The sequence below is a fragment of the Echinops telfairi genome, unplaced genomic scaffold, assembly GCF_000313985.2.
Source record: "Echinops telfairi isolate 266 unplaced genomic scaffold, ASM31398v2 ScPeMD7_443;HRSCAF=831, whole genome shotgun sequence".
Taxonomy (NCBI): domain Eukaryota; kingdom Metazoa; phylum Chordata; class Mammalia; order Afrosoricida; family Tenrecidae; genus Echinops; species Echinops telfairi.
Genome location: NW_022104341.1, coordinates 30,476,275 through 30,491,576, shown reverse-complemented (window position 1 = coordinate 30,491,576; position 15,302 = coordinate 30,476,275). Strand labels below are relative to the sequence as shown.

Here is a 15,302-nt window from a genome sequence, read left to right as displayed (position 1 = left end):
ATGGAGACAGAACATTTTTATTTTTGAAGATCCTCATATAGCATATTAGACAAAGAGAATCTCCTGTGCTCAATATTTTTTGCCATAATCTATTTTTATAATGAGAATAATCCAATTTTGCTTTTATAAAGAATAATTATTGAGTACTCATTATTTTAGTTGCTATCAGTTCTCACAGAGCTTAAATCTTACTGAGGGATACTTGTAAATAGCAAGAAAACAAGTAAATCAATTCGATTTTTTTCATATAGCAATAAACGGTATTAAGAAAGTAAGCTAACCCAATGTGATAGAAAATGCACATAATTATGGTTTGAAAATATTAGATAAGGTTATCAGGGAAGAGCTCTCTGAAGACGTGATATTTGAGACAAGATATGGATAATGACTATATGCTCATTCTGCAAATAGTTACATCTGCCTTGGCAAGCACTGATCTCCAACTAAGGATTTATCAAGAACAAACCAGGCAAAACTTTCACCCCTCAGGGAGTGTAATGAGGTGGAAACTGACAATAGATAAATTTTTAAGTAAAATACAATATGTAGGACAGGCTACACACAGCGGATCTTAGGTTCAACTAAGCATTGAATACCTGATAACCACAAGCCATCACTGGCAACAGAAGGAATGGCCAGCAGGGCATGTTCAGACTCTGTAGTGGTTATTGATTTGTATGCATGGGACTCAAAGCTGGACAATGAAAAAGGAAACAGAATAATTGATACATTCCAATGATAGTGTTGACAAAGAATATGGACTATACCAAGGGAGACTAAAAGAACAAATCGATCAATCTTAAAAGGCATTCAATCAGAATGCTCTTTGGAAATGAGGATAGCAATATTTAAGCTGACTTATTGTGAATGTCATCAGGAAAGGACAATTGGTAGAAAAGAACACCCTGCTTGGTTGAGGGTCACGTAAATGAAAGAATCTCTCAATGACATGGATGGGCATCATAGCCACAACAATGGACTGAGGATGGTGCAGGACCAAGCAATGTTTCTTTCTGTTATACATAAGGTTGCCATGAGTCAGACAGAACTAATTCAACTGCAACTAGCAACTGCAACACAGAGGTGGCAATTCATATAGCTAGCCAAGAGCTATCTTCTCCCCAGGGGATTCAGTTCAGATGCAAGAAGACAAGATTGATGTGGTATTGCAGGATCCATCTTGGCTAGAAGCCCAGTGCTGCCCAGGAGCCAGCAGCTTGGTGACAATGTTACAGACGTAGCCATCAGGAGTCACCATAGATGTCATGATAACACTCATTGGGAAGTAAAGCATAATGTTCCTACCAGGAAATTATAGTTCTCTCAAATCAGGGTTAATTTTTCTGGAAGCAACATTGTTTAATAATGCTATTGATATATACCATCTTATCAAGGGTTTCCAGGATTCTCAGAGGTTCGGCAGTTACCTCATGATATAATTCAGCAATTATGTAATGATGTAAATTGGTAATTATGCATCAATGTAATCTGGCAGTTACAGTGATAAGGCACCTTCCATTTGCGGTCTGATGTGTTCATCTCCCATTTTCACATGTGCCAAATAAACATTTTTTAAAGAAGGTAGGGAAAAACAGACTATATGATTTTCAAAGACAGGAAAAAATAATAATTATGATAATGTTAATATACTTACTTCATCTCCCTCTTCAATTAATGCTTGGATGGCACTAAAAAGTGATCCATATGCTCCTACTGTCACCAAGATTTCTTCATTTGGATTGATCTGGTTTGGATAAAATTTTCCGTATAGGCAAGACAGAGCTTTCACAAGTGATGGATGACCCTGTTAGATGAAAAGTATGAAAATGAAACTTGGGTGTGAGTATATCCCCTACTTCATTATGTTAATATAGCTTTAAAATATAAAAGTAAAATTTTTTTGACATTTATAATAGTCAAAAAGAAATTAAATTTAAAAAAAATTTAAACCTTATTTACAGATGATAGCCATAAAGGTTAGAGATGATAATGAAAGGAGTCAGTATCTCTAAAGACTGCTGTGGTTGTTCTTCCTTGTAGGTCAGATATTCCAATGGGAACTGCCCTAGCTGAACTCAGACACTTAACTACAATGGGTGAGATTGGATCCCAGAGTTGCAGAAGCCAATTAGCAGGACTTAATCATCAAAGACAAGGTGATTGTGGCTACCATGATGGCCAGGAGCATTAAAGCAGTAACCAGAATCGCGTGTCTTCTATAGACTTTTGTCATGGTGTCCCTAGAGTGAAATACATGTGAAATCTATTAAATACCAACTTGATCTGTTCAAGAAGAATTCGAGGACAAGTGACTGGCAGTCTAAATTGGATTCCCATGATAGTCACAGCTCCTCAATCAGTTCCCAGACTTACGTTTATAGATTTATAACACTGTAAATAAAGGAGAGGCTGGATCCCTTGAGGAAGTTCCCCGCTACATTGCCAAAAATGTATAATAACCTTTCTCCCAGCCTTCTCCCAGGTACCTATTGCCTTTTAGGAGACTGAGTGAACACTAGGGAAAAGGGAACAATTCCGGAAGTACTGACACTGCACTGAACTGACACTAGTTTCACAGCACTCAAAATATCATGGTGACCTACAAGTCAGAGTTGGAGTATATGGAGAAGTCTTAGCTCAGATCTGTCTCACAATGTGATGACTTTCCCAGTTCCAGAACGCATAATTGGACTAGACATACTCAACAACTGGCAGAATCCTCACCTAGTTCTGGCATGTGGAATAAGGGCTCTTATGGTAGGAAAGGCAAAGTAGAAGCCATTATGAGTAAATCTGCCTTGGAAAAAAGTAAAGCAAAAGCATTACCACATTCCCATGTTCCATGAGAACTGTAAAAAGCTGTGAACCCATTGGACTTGAAGAATGTAGGAAAGTGGATCCCACCACATTCCCACTCAACTTCCCCATTTGTCATGTGTAAAATAGATTTTGGGGAATGACAGCGGATTATCATAAACTTAATCAAATGGTATCTTTGGATGTGATTTCATCGACTAGGAAAACTAATACATCTGATACCATAAGCAACTATTAATTGGTACAAGGCCTTTTTATCCAAACTTGTTTCCAAAGATTATAAGTAATCTGCTTTCATCTGATAAATCCAGCAATACACCTGCATTGTCCTACCTCAAGATCGAGCTACTCGCCAGCACTAAGCCATAATTTAATCCACAGGCCCTTGATCACCTTTCCCTTCTACAAGATGGTCACACTGGTCCATTACATTGAAGACATTATACTGACTGGACCTCGTAAGGAAGAAGTATCAATGATTCTGGACTTACTGGTAAGATAGTTGCATGCTAAAGGGCAGGATATTAACTTGTCAAATATTCATGTGCCTTCTACCTCAATGAAATTTCTAGGCATCCAGAGTTGTGAGACATGACAAGTTATTCCTTTTAAAGTGAAGGGTAACTTGTTGTATCTGGTCTTTCTTTCTTTGTCTTTTTGTATCTGGTCTTTCCTACAACTCAAAAAGGTACAATACCTCATGGGCTGCTTCGACTTTGGAAGCAATAGATTCCTAATTTGAGTATGCTATTTTGGATCTAGTGAGTGATTTTAAAAGTTGTTAGATTTTAGTGGGGTTCAGAAAAAGAGGATAAGGTTTGGCCACAGATCCAGGCTGCTGTCAAGTTGCTCTGCACTTGGGCTGTATGATTTGGCTAGTGCTATGTACTTGACATATTAGTGGCAGATAGAGATGTAGTTTGGAGCCTGTTGTTGCTGTTAGGTACCATCAACTCAGTACAACAGAACAGAACACTGCCCGGTTCTGCACTATCTTCACAATAGTCCCCATGCCTGCGCCCATTGTTGCAGCCATGGTGTCAATCCATCTCCTTGAGGGCCTTCCTCTTTTTCCACTGCCCCACCATTTATTTATTTATTTTACAACAGTCTATTGGGGGCTCTTACAGTTCTTATAGTGTTCCATACATGAATTGTATCAAGCATATTTGTACATGTTGTATATTTATCATCATTTCCAAAACATTTTCTACTTGAGCCCTTGGTATAAGCTCGTTTCCCACCCTCCCCCTACCTTCCTACCCTGGTGATTCCTTGATCAATTATATATTGCTATTGTTATTTCATATTTTACACTGTCTGTTGTCTCCCTTCACCCACACTTTTGTTATTCGTCCCCATGGGGGGTGGGCACTATATATCCAATCTTGTGATGGGTTCCCTCTTTCTCCCCCTTCCCCTTCCATCATAATATCGCTACGCTCACTACTGTTCCCTAGGGGTTTATCTCTCCTGAATACCATGTGTCAAGAGCTCTTATCTGTACCAATGTGTGTTCTCTGGTCTAGCCAGATTTGTAAGGTAGAACTGGGTCATGGTAGTTGAGGGGAGGAAGCATTCAGGAACTAGAGGAATGATGTGTGTTTCATTGTTGCTATACTGTACTTTGGCTGAATCATCCCTTCCTTATAACCCTCTTGTGGAGGAATATCCAATTGTCTACAGATGGGCTTTGGGTCTTCACTCCAAACCCTCTCATTCACATTGATATAATTGCTTGTTTTGGATCTTTTGATACCTGATACCTGATCCTGTCAACACCTCATGATCACACAGGCTAGTGTGCTTCTTCCATGTGGGCTTATTTGCTTCTCTGCTGGATGGCTGCTTGCTTAACTTCAAGTCTTTATGACTTTTGATAGCCAGGCACCATCTGCTCCTTTCACCACATTTGTTTATGCACCCATGTTGTCTTCAGCGATCATATTGGGAAGGTGAGTATCAAAGAGTGCCAGGTCATTAGAACAAAGTGTTCTTGTGTTAAGGGAGGCCTTGAGTCGAGGTCCAAAGTCTGTCTGCTATCTTAAAACTTAACATATAAATATATGTACGTTGGTCTTTATCCCTTTCATTATAAATTGGTATATTTACATGTATACATGCCTATAGCTAGCTATACCTTTATAAAACTTTTTGCCTCTTATTTCTTTCCTCTATTTCCTTTCACCTTCTTCCTATCCCACTATCATACTCACCTTCCATTCCGCTCTCAGTAATTCCTCTCAGATACATTACGTTTGATTAAACCCCTGCCCCACCATTTTACCAAACATGTTGTCCTTCTCCAAGGACTGGACTCTCCTGACATGTCCCAAGTAGGTAAGACAAAGCCTTACCATCCTTGCCTCTAAGAAGCACTCTGTTCATATTTCTTCAAGACAGATCAGTCTGTCCTTTTAGCAGTCCCTGGGTTTTCAATATTTTTCTTCAGTACCACTATAACCACTGCTTAGTGCCTGACCTCTAGTTTGTGAACTTAAGCCTGTGGAAGTCTCTGGCCTGCCACCTGACCTGCAGACTGTAGATTTTCCAACCCTTGCAACTCTTTGAGCCAGCAGAGGCCTCCAGCTTCCAACATACCCTGCAGATTTGGGGTATGCCAGACCTTGCAACCATCTGAGCCAGTAGAGTTCTTCAGTCTGTCACTTACCTATGGATTTGGGATTTGTCAGCCCTCATAATTTCGTGAGCCATTTCCTTGAAGCAAATTTCCTTTTTTTGGTAACTGTTACCATTGGTTTTGCTCAAGATAGTCTAAACTAAGACTCTTAAGTAACCTTTTGCTTCACTAGAGCTAAACTCTGATGTGCCAAATCACTGATTTTTCTGCTTACCAGTTTGTTACCATTTATTAGTTTGTAAGTTTTCATAGTTTATACAAGTGGAATCATATAGCATATACACCTTTGTTTTTGGCTTCTTTCAAAAGTATTATTTAGAAATTCATCCATGTTATGGTTCATCAGTACAAGTAGTTTGTTTCTTTTTGATGGTGAGTAATAGTCTATTGAAGAGCTATATCATGTTGGCTTCCTTCATTAATCTATTGATGAATATCTGTGCTATTCTCAGTTTTTTGACTATTTTGAGTATTGTTGGCATGAACATTTGTGTACAAGTCTCTATGTAGATACTGGTTTGAATTTCTCTTGGGTGAATACCTTGCAGTAGAATGAACGGGTTACACAGTAGATATTTATTAACTTTATGAGAAAACTGCCAAATAATTTTCCAGATTGCTCCAGTTGTTCCCTATCCTTTCCAACACTTGGTATTATCCGTTTTTAAAATAATGTTATACATTCTAGTGGGTGTGAAATGATCCCATTGGTTTGATTTATATTTCTATGATGAATCATAACGCTGAGAATATTTTAATGCTACTCATGTGTCCAAATCTGTTGACAATTAAATTTTTCTTACTGAATTAAAATATTTCTTTATATAGCTTGTTATCTATCTGCCTGCCTATCTATCTATCTATCTATCTATCTATCTATCTATCTATCTATCGCCTATCTATCTATACACGATTTTCTCTGACTTTCCTTGTCACTCTCAGCCTCACTGCCTTTTCTATGCTCCCACCCCCAAAGCGAAGTCCTTCTGTGGACTTTTATAGACTATAAAAAGATTGAAAATTAAAAGGCTTCTTCTTAAAGCCATCCCTTTCTGTTTTCTACACTATCACAAATGAAAAATAAAGGTCAGACACATAAAATTGAATTTCAAAAGTGTTTCTGAATCTAGGAAAGCCCCAGATATCCATGGAAAATCAAAGTTGGGGTTGGGATAGAGAGGTGGAAAGTAACTAGCTGAGAATAGGAGGATGATTTAGAAGCCAGTGTTGAGTTGCATACATATTAGTCAGATAGAAATGACAAGTCTTAAGAGAGTCGTCTATCTTTGTTGACATAAGGTTCCATCCTGGAATGACAGTAAGGTAAGAGCCAAAACAGGACTATGAAGGTGTTGGATGTAGGAGAAAACTCATCCTAGAGATAAGGGTAAGGGAAAATTGGAAATTAGAGATAAGAGGATCTTCCTACAAACATGTACACACATGATATAAAACACAAGCTCATGTCCCACATGATTTTCCCCATGCAGAAACACAATATAAAACACAAGCCCATGTCCCACATGAGCCCAATATACTTACAAAGCCCCGTGTATACTGGTTCATGCTATTAATTGTTGTAGCCTTTGATAATTCTTTCGTTACATAGAGGGGAGGGGGTATATCAGGAAAGCCTTGGCCAAGATTCACAACAGAGGGGTCTGCAGTCAACTTGGTAAATTCAACCCTGAGATTAAAACACACACCTATTAATAACTATTATAATAATAATGTTATCTTTTCTGGAGTTCATGGCCAAATTACAAAACTTAAACCATCAGACCTAGTTTCGTTTTACAAATTTAAAAATAAATTTCAGCTTCCAGTCAAAGTTTCACCATCCACAAGATGACTTTACCTATAAAATGATAGTTGAATGAATGAACTTTAACATTCGCTACAAACCTCAATTCCATTGCATTCATGTCTTACCAGACGTCCCCCCCCCCTCAAAAATTCTGACTGCTACAGGGTTCTCTATTTAATCATTAAAAGTAGAACTAGAATGATGGTTCATGAGGATGTCAAACAGATTTGACTTTTGTGTCATATTTCTAGGACCTATCCTTAGCCCTGGTGGTGTAGTGGTTACATGTTGGGCTTGCGATCTACAAGGTCAGCAGTTCAAAACCACCAGCCTCTCTGAGGGAGAAAGAAGATGCTTTTGACTGTTACAGTGTGGGGAACTCACAGGGCAGTGAGTTCTACCCTGTCCTGCAGATTCGCTATGAGTCAGAATTGACTCAGGTAGTGACTTTTTGGTTTATCGCGGGCCCTGGCACATTTTCTAAACGAATAAATCAACATATCAATCACTTTCCTCCATTTACTACCCACAGAAGTTGTTCCTTACTACTTGCCATGCAAAAGTAGCATCTACAAGTGCAAAGAAGGTAAGTTATTACTAGGAACGGTGCAGGTCTTCCTGAAAGCAGGGTTGGCATAGGTGGGATAGTGGTCCTCAGACCTTCTGCAATTGGATACAAAGCTATATCTATGCCCGGTGTATATTTTTCTGAAAAGTTCATAGCTCTGAACAAATACTGAGCGAGATTTATGATCCCAAATTGATTAATTTAAAAGAACAATGTATCATAATGTACAACAGGTATAAAACTTCAGGAACAAAACCCTTTTTTTTTTCATTCACAAAAATCTGTAGAAACATCGAACATAAAGGCAGTAAAAGAAAATGCTTGTATTAAGTGTTTTAATTCACATTGTTTTGCTCAAGTTAGCTCCAGTGTAGATGATAAGTTAGTAATAATAGTGATAGGATAAAGAACTCCAAGGTCACTGTCATCAAGGCGCTTCTGACTCATGGTGACCCTGTAGGGCAGAGTACAAGTGCATCCATCTGTGGGTTTCTAAGACTATAACTCTTTGTGGGGATAGAACTTTATCTTTCTTTGGTGGCGTGGCTGGTGGCTTCAAACTACTGACCCTGTAGTTAGCAGCTCAATGCCCAACCGACGATGCCACCAGGGTTCCTTAATGATCATGTAAAAAGCTTTGCCATCAGGAAGAGTACGTTTGAAAGCGGATTACTAAAACTCCTCTAGTCAGAGAACCACAAATCCTTCGTTCAACCCCACCACCAGCTTCTCTGTAGGAGAGAAACAAAGCTGTTTGCTTCCTTAAAGATTTGTTTGCTCCCTTAAAGAAACAAAGCTGTTTGCTCCCTCACAGTTTTGGAAACCCTATCTAGAACTGGTTTGAGTAGGAAGCAACTGGATGGTAGTGGATTTGGGGTTATGAGCCAGAATTGACTTGATGGCAGTAGGGAGGGGGAAGCCTGCCCAGGGAGGGGCAATCTCAGCCTCAGATTTGCCCAGGCCTGCCCTCAATGGATATTGGGGTACCAGAGCCACATGGTCATGAGTCATACCCCAGCCAAGGTGGTCAGAGTGTTAGGCAGCTAGCTTAGGGACAAAGAAGTGGGTTATCCCTCCCATGCCTGCAATGGGCCTCATAATGGGGTTGCAGAAAAATCAGGCACCCTATTAGACAACTATGGGAAAAACCCAGAACTGAGCATGCTCAGACACAAATCCCCTAGGCCCAGGTAAAACCAATACCTTCGGCACACCCACCTTAGATACATCACACAGGTGGGCCCAAACTCAACTAATGTAATTGGCCAATACCTTCAACCACACCTCTCCCAGCCAAGGGTCGGGACAGAAGAAAGGCAGGAAGCACAGCCCCCAGCAAGCTCTTTTGGTCTCTTGCCTTCTTGGTCCCAGGGGATTCTCCAGTTCTGCACGTGTAGGTGTTCTTTTCCACGTGGCTTTTAGTGCCCAGTTGTGAACTCCAGTGCAACTTCCACGTGACCTGGCCTGCTTTGCAGACACAGTGTGTACCCTTTAGAGACTATAAAACCTGAAACTTTCCCTTTTCTTCATAAAACCTCACTTGGATTACAAAATGTGCTTTGACATGAATTCTTTCCGCGTGCAAACAAAGAACCTAGGTATAACCCATTGCAGAAACCTAACAAGAGGGGTCCAGAACCCACTCTGTAAACTTTTCTAATCTGTAAAAATGTAACGCTTGTCTAGTTGGACTAGAGTTTGGGCACAAAGGTAAACACTGTATGTGAATTATTTTATTTAAGTCTCACAATAATCCTATTTTACAATAAGGAGATTGAGCTCATATTGATTGTCTAAGCAGGGTTCGCAAATATGTTTTAAAGGCTTTGTGGGTCATAAGATCTCTGTTGCAACCATTCCACTCAGCCACCATAGGAAAACGGCAGCCATGTAAGTGAATGACTGGGTCAGACTTATTTACTCCAACAGGTGTCTGGATTATAACTAAGATACATCAAGTTGTCTTGTTAACAACCAAGTACCTATTAGCAGCCAGAGATGCTAAACTTGATAGAAAATCCAATATCAACATTCAGCTCTTAAGAGAATAATATACCGTACTCCAATTAAAGGTGTTCTAGACTGAAGGCACTCATCTTAAATAATATTTTCCTTTGACATATTTACATCTAACAGATGACTTATAATTAGCGATTTTTATTCACAGACTATGTATAAGTCTAGAAATTCCCAACTGATGATATAAAGTATATAGCAAACCATTTCACCAAATTATTTTTCACGAAACATACTCACCACACATTACTATCGAGTCCTTCAATTCGTTTTGTGTTTTTGAATTTCAAAGACATTTTCTGGAAGACATAATTATTGAAAAGTTCTTAAAAACTGCTTTCATTAAAGTACAAAAAAGGTAAAAAAGCATGAATAATATTTACTTTTCACCAGGTAAATAAGCTTTACCACGTAGTACCAAAACAAGAAATGAAACTGAGAAAGTACTCCACCACTGTTCTGCCAGTCTGTCATCGATGGTGACCTCGGAAACCAGGCCACTGAGATTTCAAAAACCAGCAGGGTCACTCATAGTGGATAGGTTTCAGGGAAACTTCAAGACTAAGACAAGTTACGAAAAAGGGCCTGACAATTTTCTTCTAAGAAAACTCTCTGGCGAGAACCTTCTGTAGAGCAGCGGAGCACTGTCTGTTACAGTGCCCGAAGACGCGCCCCTCAAGGTAGAGGGCACTCAAAGAGGACGGGGGAAGAACTGCCTCTTCAAAGCACGGTCGACCGTGATGCTACGAATGGAGCCAAGCTTTCGTCTCGGAACCTTCATTTCCTAACGTGGCACCACACAAAAGGAGAAGAAATTATTGCAAACAAGCAAACATCCATTAAAAACCAGCTTGTGGAATGTATAAAGCCCAAATGGCAAGGAGAAGTTGTCAAACATGAAGTGAAACTCAGAAATGTTGACATACTAGGCATTACTGAATTGAAATGGGTTGGTATTGGTCACTTTGAGTTGGGTAATCATGTAATCTATTATGCCAGTGTGATTTCTTGGTGTGTGCTAACATGGCACCCATGAGAAGATAATGAGTGGAGTCTAGCCTATCAATCAGGTCACAACTTGATGGTGCCTCCTTGTGGGCGTGGCCTTCTCATAAGGAGGATGCTAGAACTTCCTCCCTTTCTGCCTTCACCTTCCTGTGATGAGCCACACAGAGACCTGTCCTGGTTCTGGAGATGCTTCTCCTGCCAGTGGATGCACATATCTCTGCAACCACTAAGCCTGTGATCTTCCTGCACTCTGCATCACTGCTTGTGGCTGTGTGGTCCAAAGAGGGATTGATGGACTAGTATTGGACTTATGGACTAGATCTGGGATGTTTTCCTGATATATACGACTTCTTGATAGAAAGCTCTCTCTTACACATACAGAAGTGTCTCTGGATTTGTTTCTCTAGTCAACCTAGCCTAACACAGTCAATGATGATAAATTGAAGTGGAACATTCTTATATTTACTGACAAAAAGAACATTTCCAGATCTATCCTGAACTAACAATGTGTAGTATTAAATTTTGGGGGAGGTGGGGGGCCAGCCCCCACTGATACTACCCACGGGTTCAGTAATGCACAATTGTATGGCTGAGATATATAAGTATTATATTAAAATCATCGAGAGCATGAGAGATATTACAATAGTCCAGTCAGACACATTACATGGTAGCATTGCTCACCTCAGCCCAGCTTGATGCTCCACGTGGAGAGAGGGGGAAGGGAAGGAGCACGGGAAAGGGAACAAGGGAGAGAGGATGGGAGAGGAGAGGGGGAAGAGAGGGGAGTGACCCAGGACCAACGAAAGCCCAGCGCGAGAGAGATCTCTATTGCTGACCCAGGCCTATATACCTTTGGGGGGTGCAAGCCCATTAATTACAGGTAAAGACATACGTCACAGGAAGGGGTTGCACTATAGGTTAGACAGCAATGAGAGGGAGTGGTCTAGGGACATACACGCAATAAGAAGAGGAGGGATTGGGGGGTATACATGTGACAAGATGGGCGGATCCTAGATTTAGGATGGCAGCTTAACTTTGACCTGTTCCCTGGGTCTCCATAGGAACCATTATCAGTAGGGTGTAAACTCCGCCTACAGCCTGTCCATTGTCCCTAGCAGCAGGGATCAGGCCTACTGCAGTCTGGCAACTGATCTCAGGGAAGATGCCTGCTAGCATCTATCCCCCCTCCCCCCCAACAATGGTGTCAGTAAAAGGACAATACCCCTATGTCTACAAGGAAGACCATTAATATGACTGGTATTCAAGTGCACACACAAATCAATAATGGCAACACTGGAGATTTTTACTAACTTCTGTAGTCTGAAGTTGACCAAACATGCAATCAACACACATTGATAATCAATGTTGATTAGAATGCAAAGGTCAGAAAAAAGAAGAATGATCAGTAGTTGGCAAATATGGGTGGCATTGGTAAGGAATGATGCTGGATATTATATGATAGAATTTTGCAAGAAAAACAACTTATTGGTTGCAATACCATATTTAAACAACATAAACATTGATTATACAATTGGCTATCACCAGATGGAACACACAGGAATCCAATTGAGTATATGAAGTGCAATATCATCAAAGAAAAGCAAGTGTTGACTTTGAAACAGATCAACTGCTCATATGCAAGCTCGAGTTGAAGTTAAAGAAAAGTAAAATTCTACAAGAGCCAAAATACAACCTTGAGTATACTCCATCAAAATTGAGATACCATTTCAAGAAGATATTTGTACATTGCATAAATGGTGTGAGGGGCACACCTACTTTGACTTCAGTAGGGTGTAAGAGATTACGATTTCATACCAGCCAAAGGCTGATTGCAACAAGGTGAAAGTCAGACAAGTCCCTCCCATCTTGCCTTCCTTATCCGATTCTGACACCAGCTGTCCCTCTCATGGCATTCTACTTCTCCATTGGATCTGACCCATTGAACTTACAGAACTCACACATAGTACACATGATTATGAAGGTTTATTCAAAACCAAAACACCAAACTCACTGGTTTGGGTAAACTCTTAGCAAGCCTATGACAGGGTCGAACTCCTCCTGTGGGATTCCGAGACTGTATTTGTTTATGGGAGTAGACAGCCTCATCTTCCTTCCACAGAGTGGCAGGTGGTTTCAAACTGCTGACCATGCAGTTAGGAGCCCAATGCATAACCACTCCATCACCAGGATTTCTGATGAAGGTTTATTCGGGAAGAACACTTGTAAGGATGGTGAAGGGCTGAGCACTTTTTGTTCTGTTGTCACGATGCGCCAGAACCCACTTGATGGCACCTCATAACATCGGGGAGGATAACAGATTGCAAACTGGCAAGGATAAAGTTCGTATGTCTCAGCCATGCTAGTCCACTCGTCTCTCTTTAGCCTCTCAGCCACATGGTCCCTGGGCTCTGCCTCCGTGGGCCAGGAAACCTGCCTACTTCTCCGCCTCCCAGTCTGGGCACTGCTTCTCTGCTCTGTCTCATGGTCTCAATGTGGTGGGCTCTGGTGCCTCAGCCACTGAAGGCAGGAATCTCACAGGTATTTCACTAGGGACTCTTCTTTCTTTCTTAAAAAAAAAAATCACTTTATTGTGAGCTTTTACAGCTCTTATAACAATCCATACATCAATTGTTTCCATTACATTTGTACATATGCTGCCATAATCATTTTCAAAGCCTTTTTTTTCTCTTGAGCCCTTGGTATTGGCCCTCTTTCCCCCTCCCTTTACCTCCCCCCCACCCTCGGGACCCCTTGATAAATTATAAATTGTTATTATTTTCATATCTTACAGAATTCCCTGTCTCCCTTCACCCACATTTCTGTTGTTCACCCCCCTCATGTGTGTGTGTGTGTGTGTGTGTGTGCTATGTCATTGCAATCAGTTCCCCTTTCCCCCTACCTTCATGGTATCGCTACTCCCATTACTGTTCCTGAAGGGTGTATCTGCCCTGGATTCCGCACTTATATGTACCAATCTACCTGCTCTGGTCTAGCCAGATTTGTAAGGTGGAACTGGGGTCATGATAATGGGGGAGGAGGGGGACATTAAAGAACTAAAGGTATGCTGTGTGTTTCATCGGTGTTATACTGCACCCTGGTTGGCTCGTCCCTTCCTTGTGAGTCTTCTGTGAGTGGATATCCAATTGTCTACAGATGGGCTTTGAGTCTCCATTCCAACCCTCCTCATTCACAGTGAAATGATTATTTGTTTTGGATCTTCTGATGCCTGATACCTGATCCCGTCGACACCTCGTGATCATACAGGCTGGTATGCTTCTTCCATGTGGGCTTTGTTGCTTCCCTGCTAGATGGCCGCTTGTTTAACTTTAAGTCTTTAATTAAGACCCCAGACGCTGCATCTTTAGACAGCCGGACACCATCAGCTTTCTTCACCACAACTGCGTATGCACCCATTTTGTCTTCAGTGATCATGTCAGGAAGGTAGAATGCCAGGTTGTTAGAACAAAGTGTTCCTGCATTGAGAGAGGGCTTGAGTAGAGGCCCAATGTCTGTCTGCTACCTTAATACCTAACATATAAATATATATCCATAGACCAGTGGTTCTCAACCTTCCTAATGCCGTGGCCCTTTAATACAGTTCCTTATATTGTGGTGACCCCCCAACCATAAAATTATTTTTTGTTGCTACTTCATAACTGTAATTTTGCTACTGTTATGAATTGGGCGACCCCTGTGAAAGGATCGTTCGGCCTCCAAAGGGGTCGAAACCCACAGGTTGAGAACTGGTGCCATAGACCTATATCCCTATTGTTATATATTACTGTATTTACATACACACATGCCTATATTTGTACCTCTATAAACGTCTTTTGCCTCCTAGCTATTTCCTCTATTCCTTTTACTCTCCTCCTGAGCGACTCTTCTTTCTTGATGTCACTGAATTTCCCTTTCTGCTTCTGAGCTGACTCACTCTCATATTCAGTGGAATGGCAAAACTGACCAATCCCCAAGTTAGAGTCCTCTATACCTTACTTACATGCTTCTACCCAATCATTTGTTAGGAATTACAAAGACACAGATATAAAAGTCATATTAAGCAAAATAACTTCAGCACATGCAATGAATACTAATGACCAAAGATCAGATGAATTGTGGGATCATATCAAGAATATCATACATGAAGAAAGCAAGAGGTCATTAAAAAGACAAGAAGGAAAAGACCAAAATGGGTATCAAAAGAGACTCTGAAATTTGCTGTTGCATATAGCTAACTAAAGTGAATGGAAGAAATGATGAAGTGGTAAACAAGTGGCCATCTAGCTCAGAAGCAACAAAGCCCACATGGAAGAAGCACACCAGCCTGCATGATCACAAGGTGATGAAGGGATCAGTTATCAGGCATCAAAGAACATAAAAATCATATCATTGTGTGCTCACCTCCCTGATACGATTGCTGAAAACAAATGGGTGCATAAGTAAATGTG

General features: G+C 40.7%; 1 protein-coding gene across 3 annotated transcripts in view; it reads right to left on the bottom strand.

Annotated features, from left to right (window-relative positions):
• The window catches only part of KYAT3 (kynurenine aminotransferase 3), a 73,212-nt gene that overhangs the window by 42,936 nt on the left and 14,974 nt on the right, over window positions 1-15,302 (bottom strand). For all 3 annotated transcript variants that reach the window (XM_045291987.1, XM_045291986.1, XM_004699589.3), the window contains exons 2-4: window positions 10,090-10,148; window positions 7,001-7,145; window positions 1,655-1,804 (exon numbers count right to left, since the gene is read on the bottom strand). In XM_045291987.1, the coding sequence (XP_045147922.1) occupies window positions 1,655-1,804; window positions 7,001-7,145; window positions 10,090-10,145 (351 nt within the window). In that variant the 5' untranslated portion in view covers window positions 10,146-10,148. The remainder of the gene's footprint in view (window positions 1-1,654; window positions 1,805-7,000; window positions 7,146-10,089; window positions 10,149-15,302) is intronic.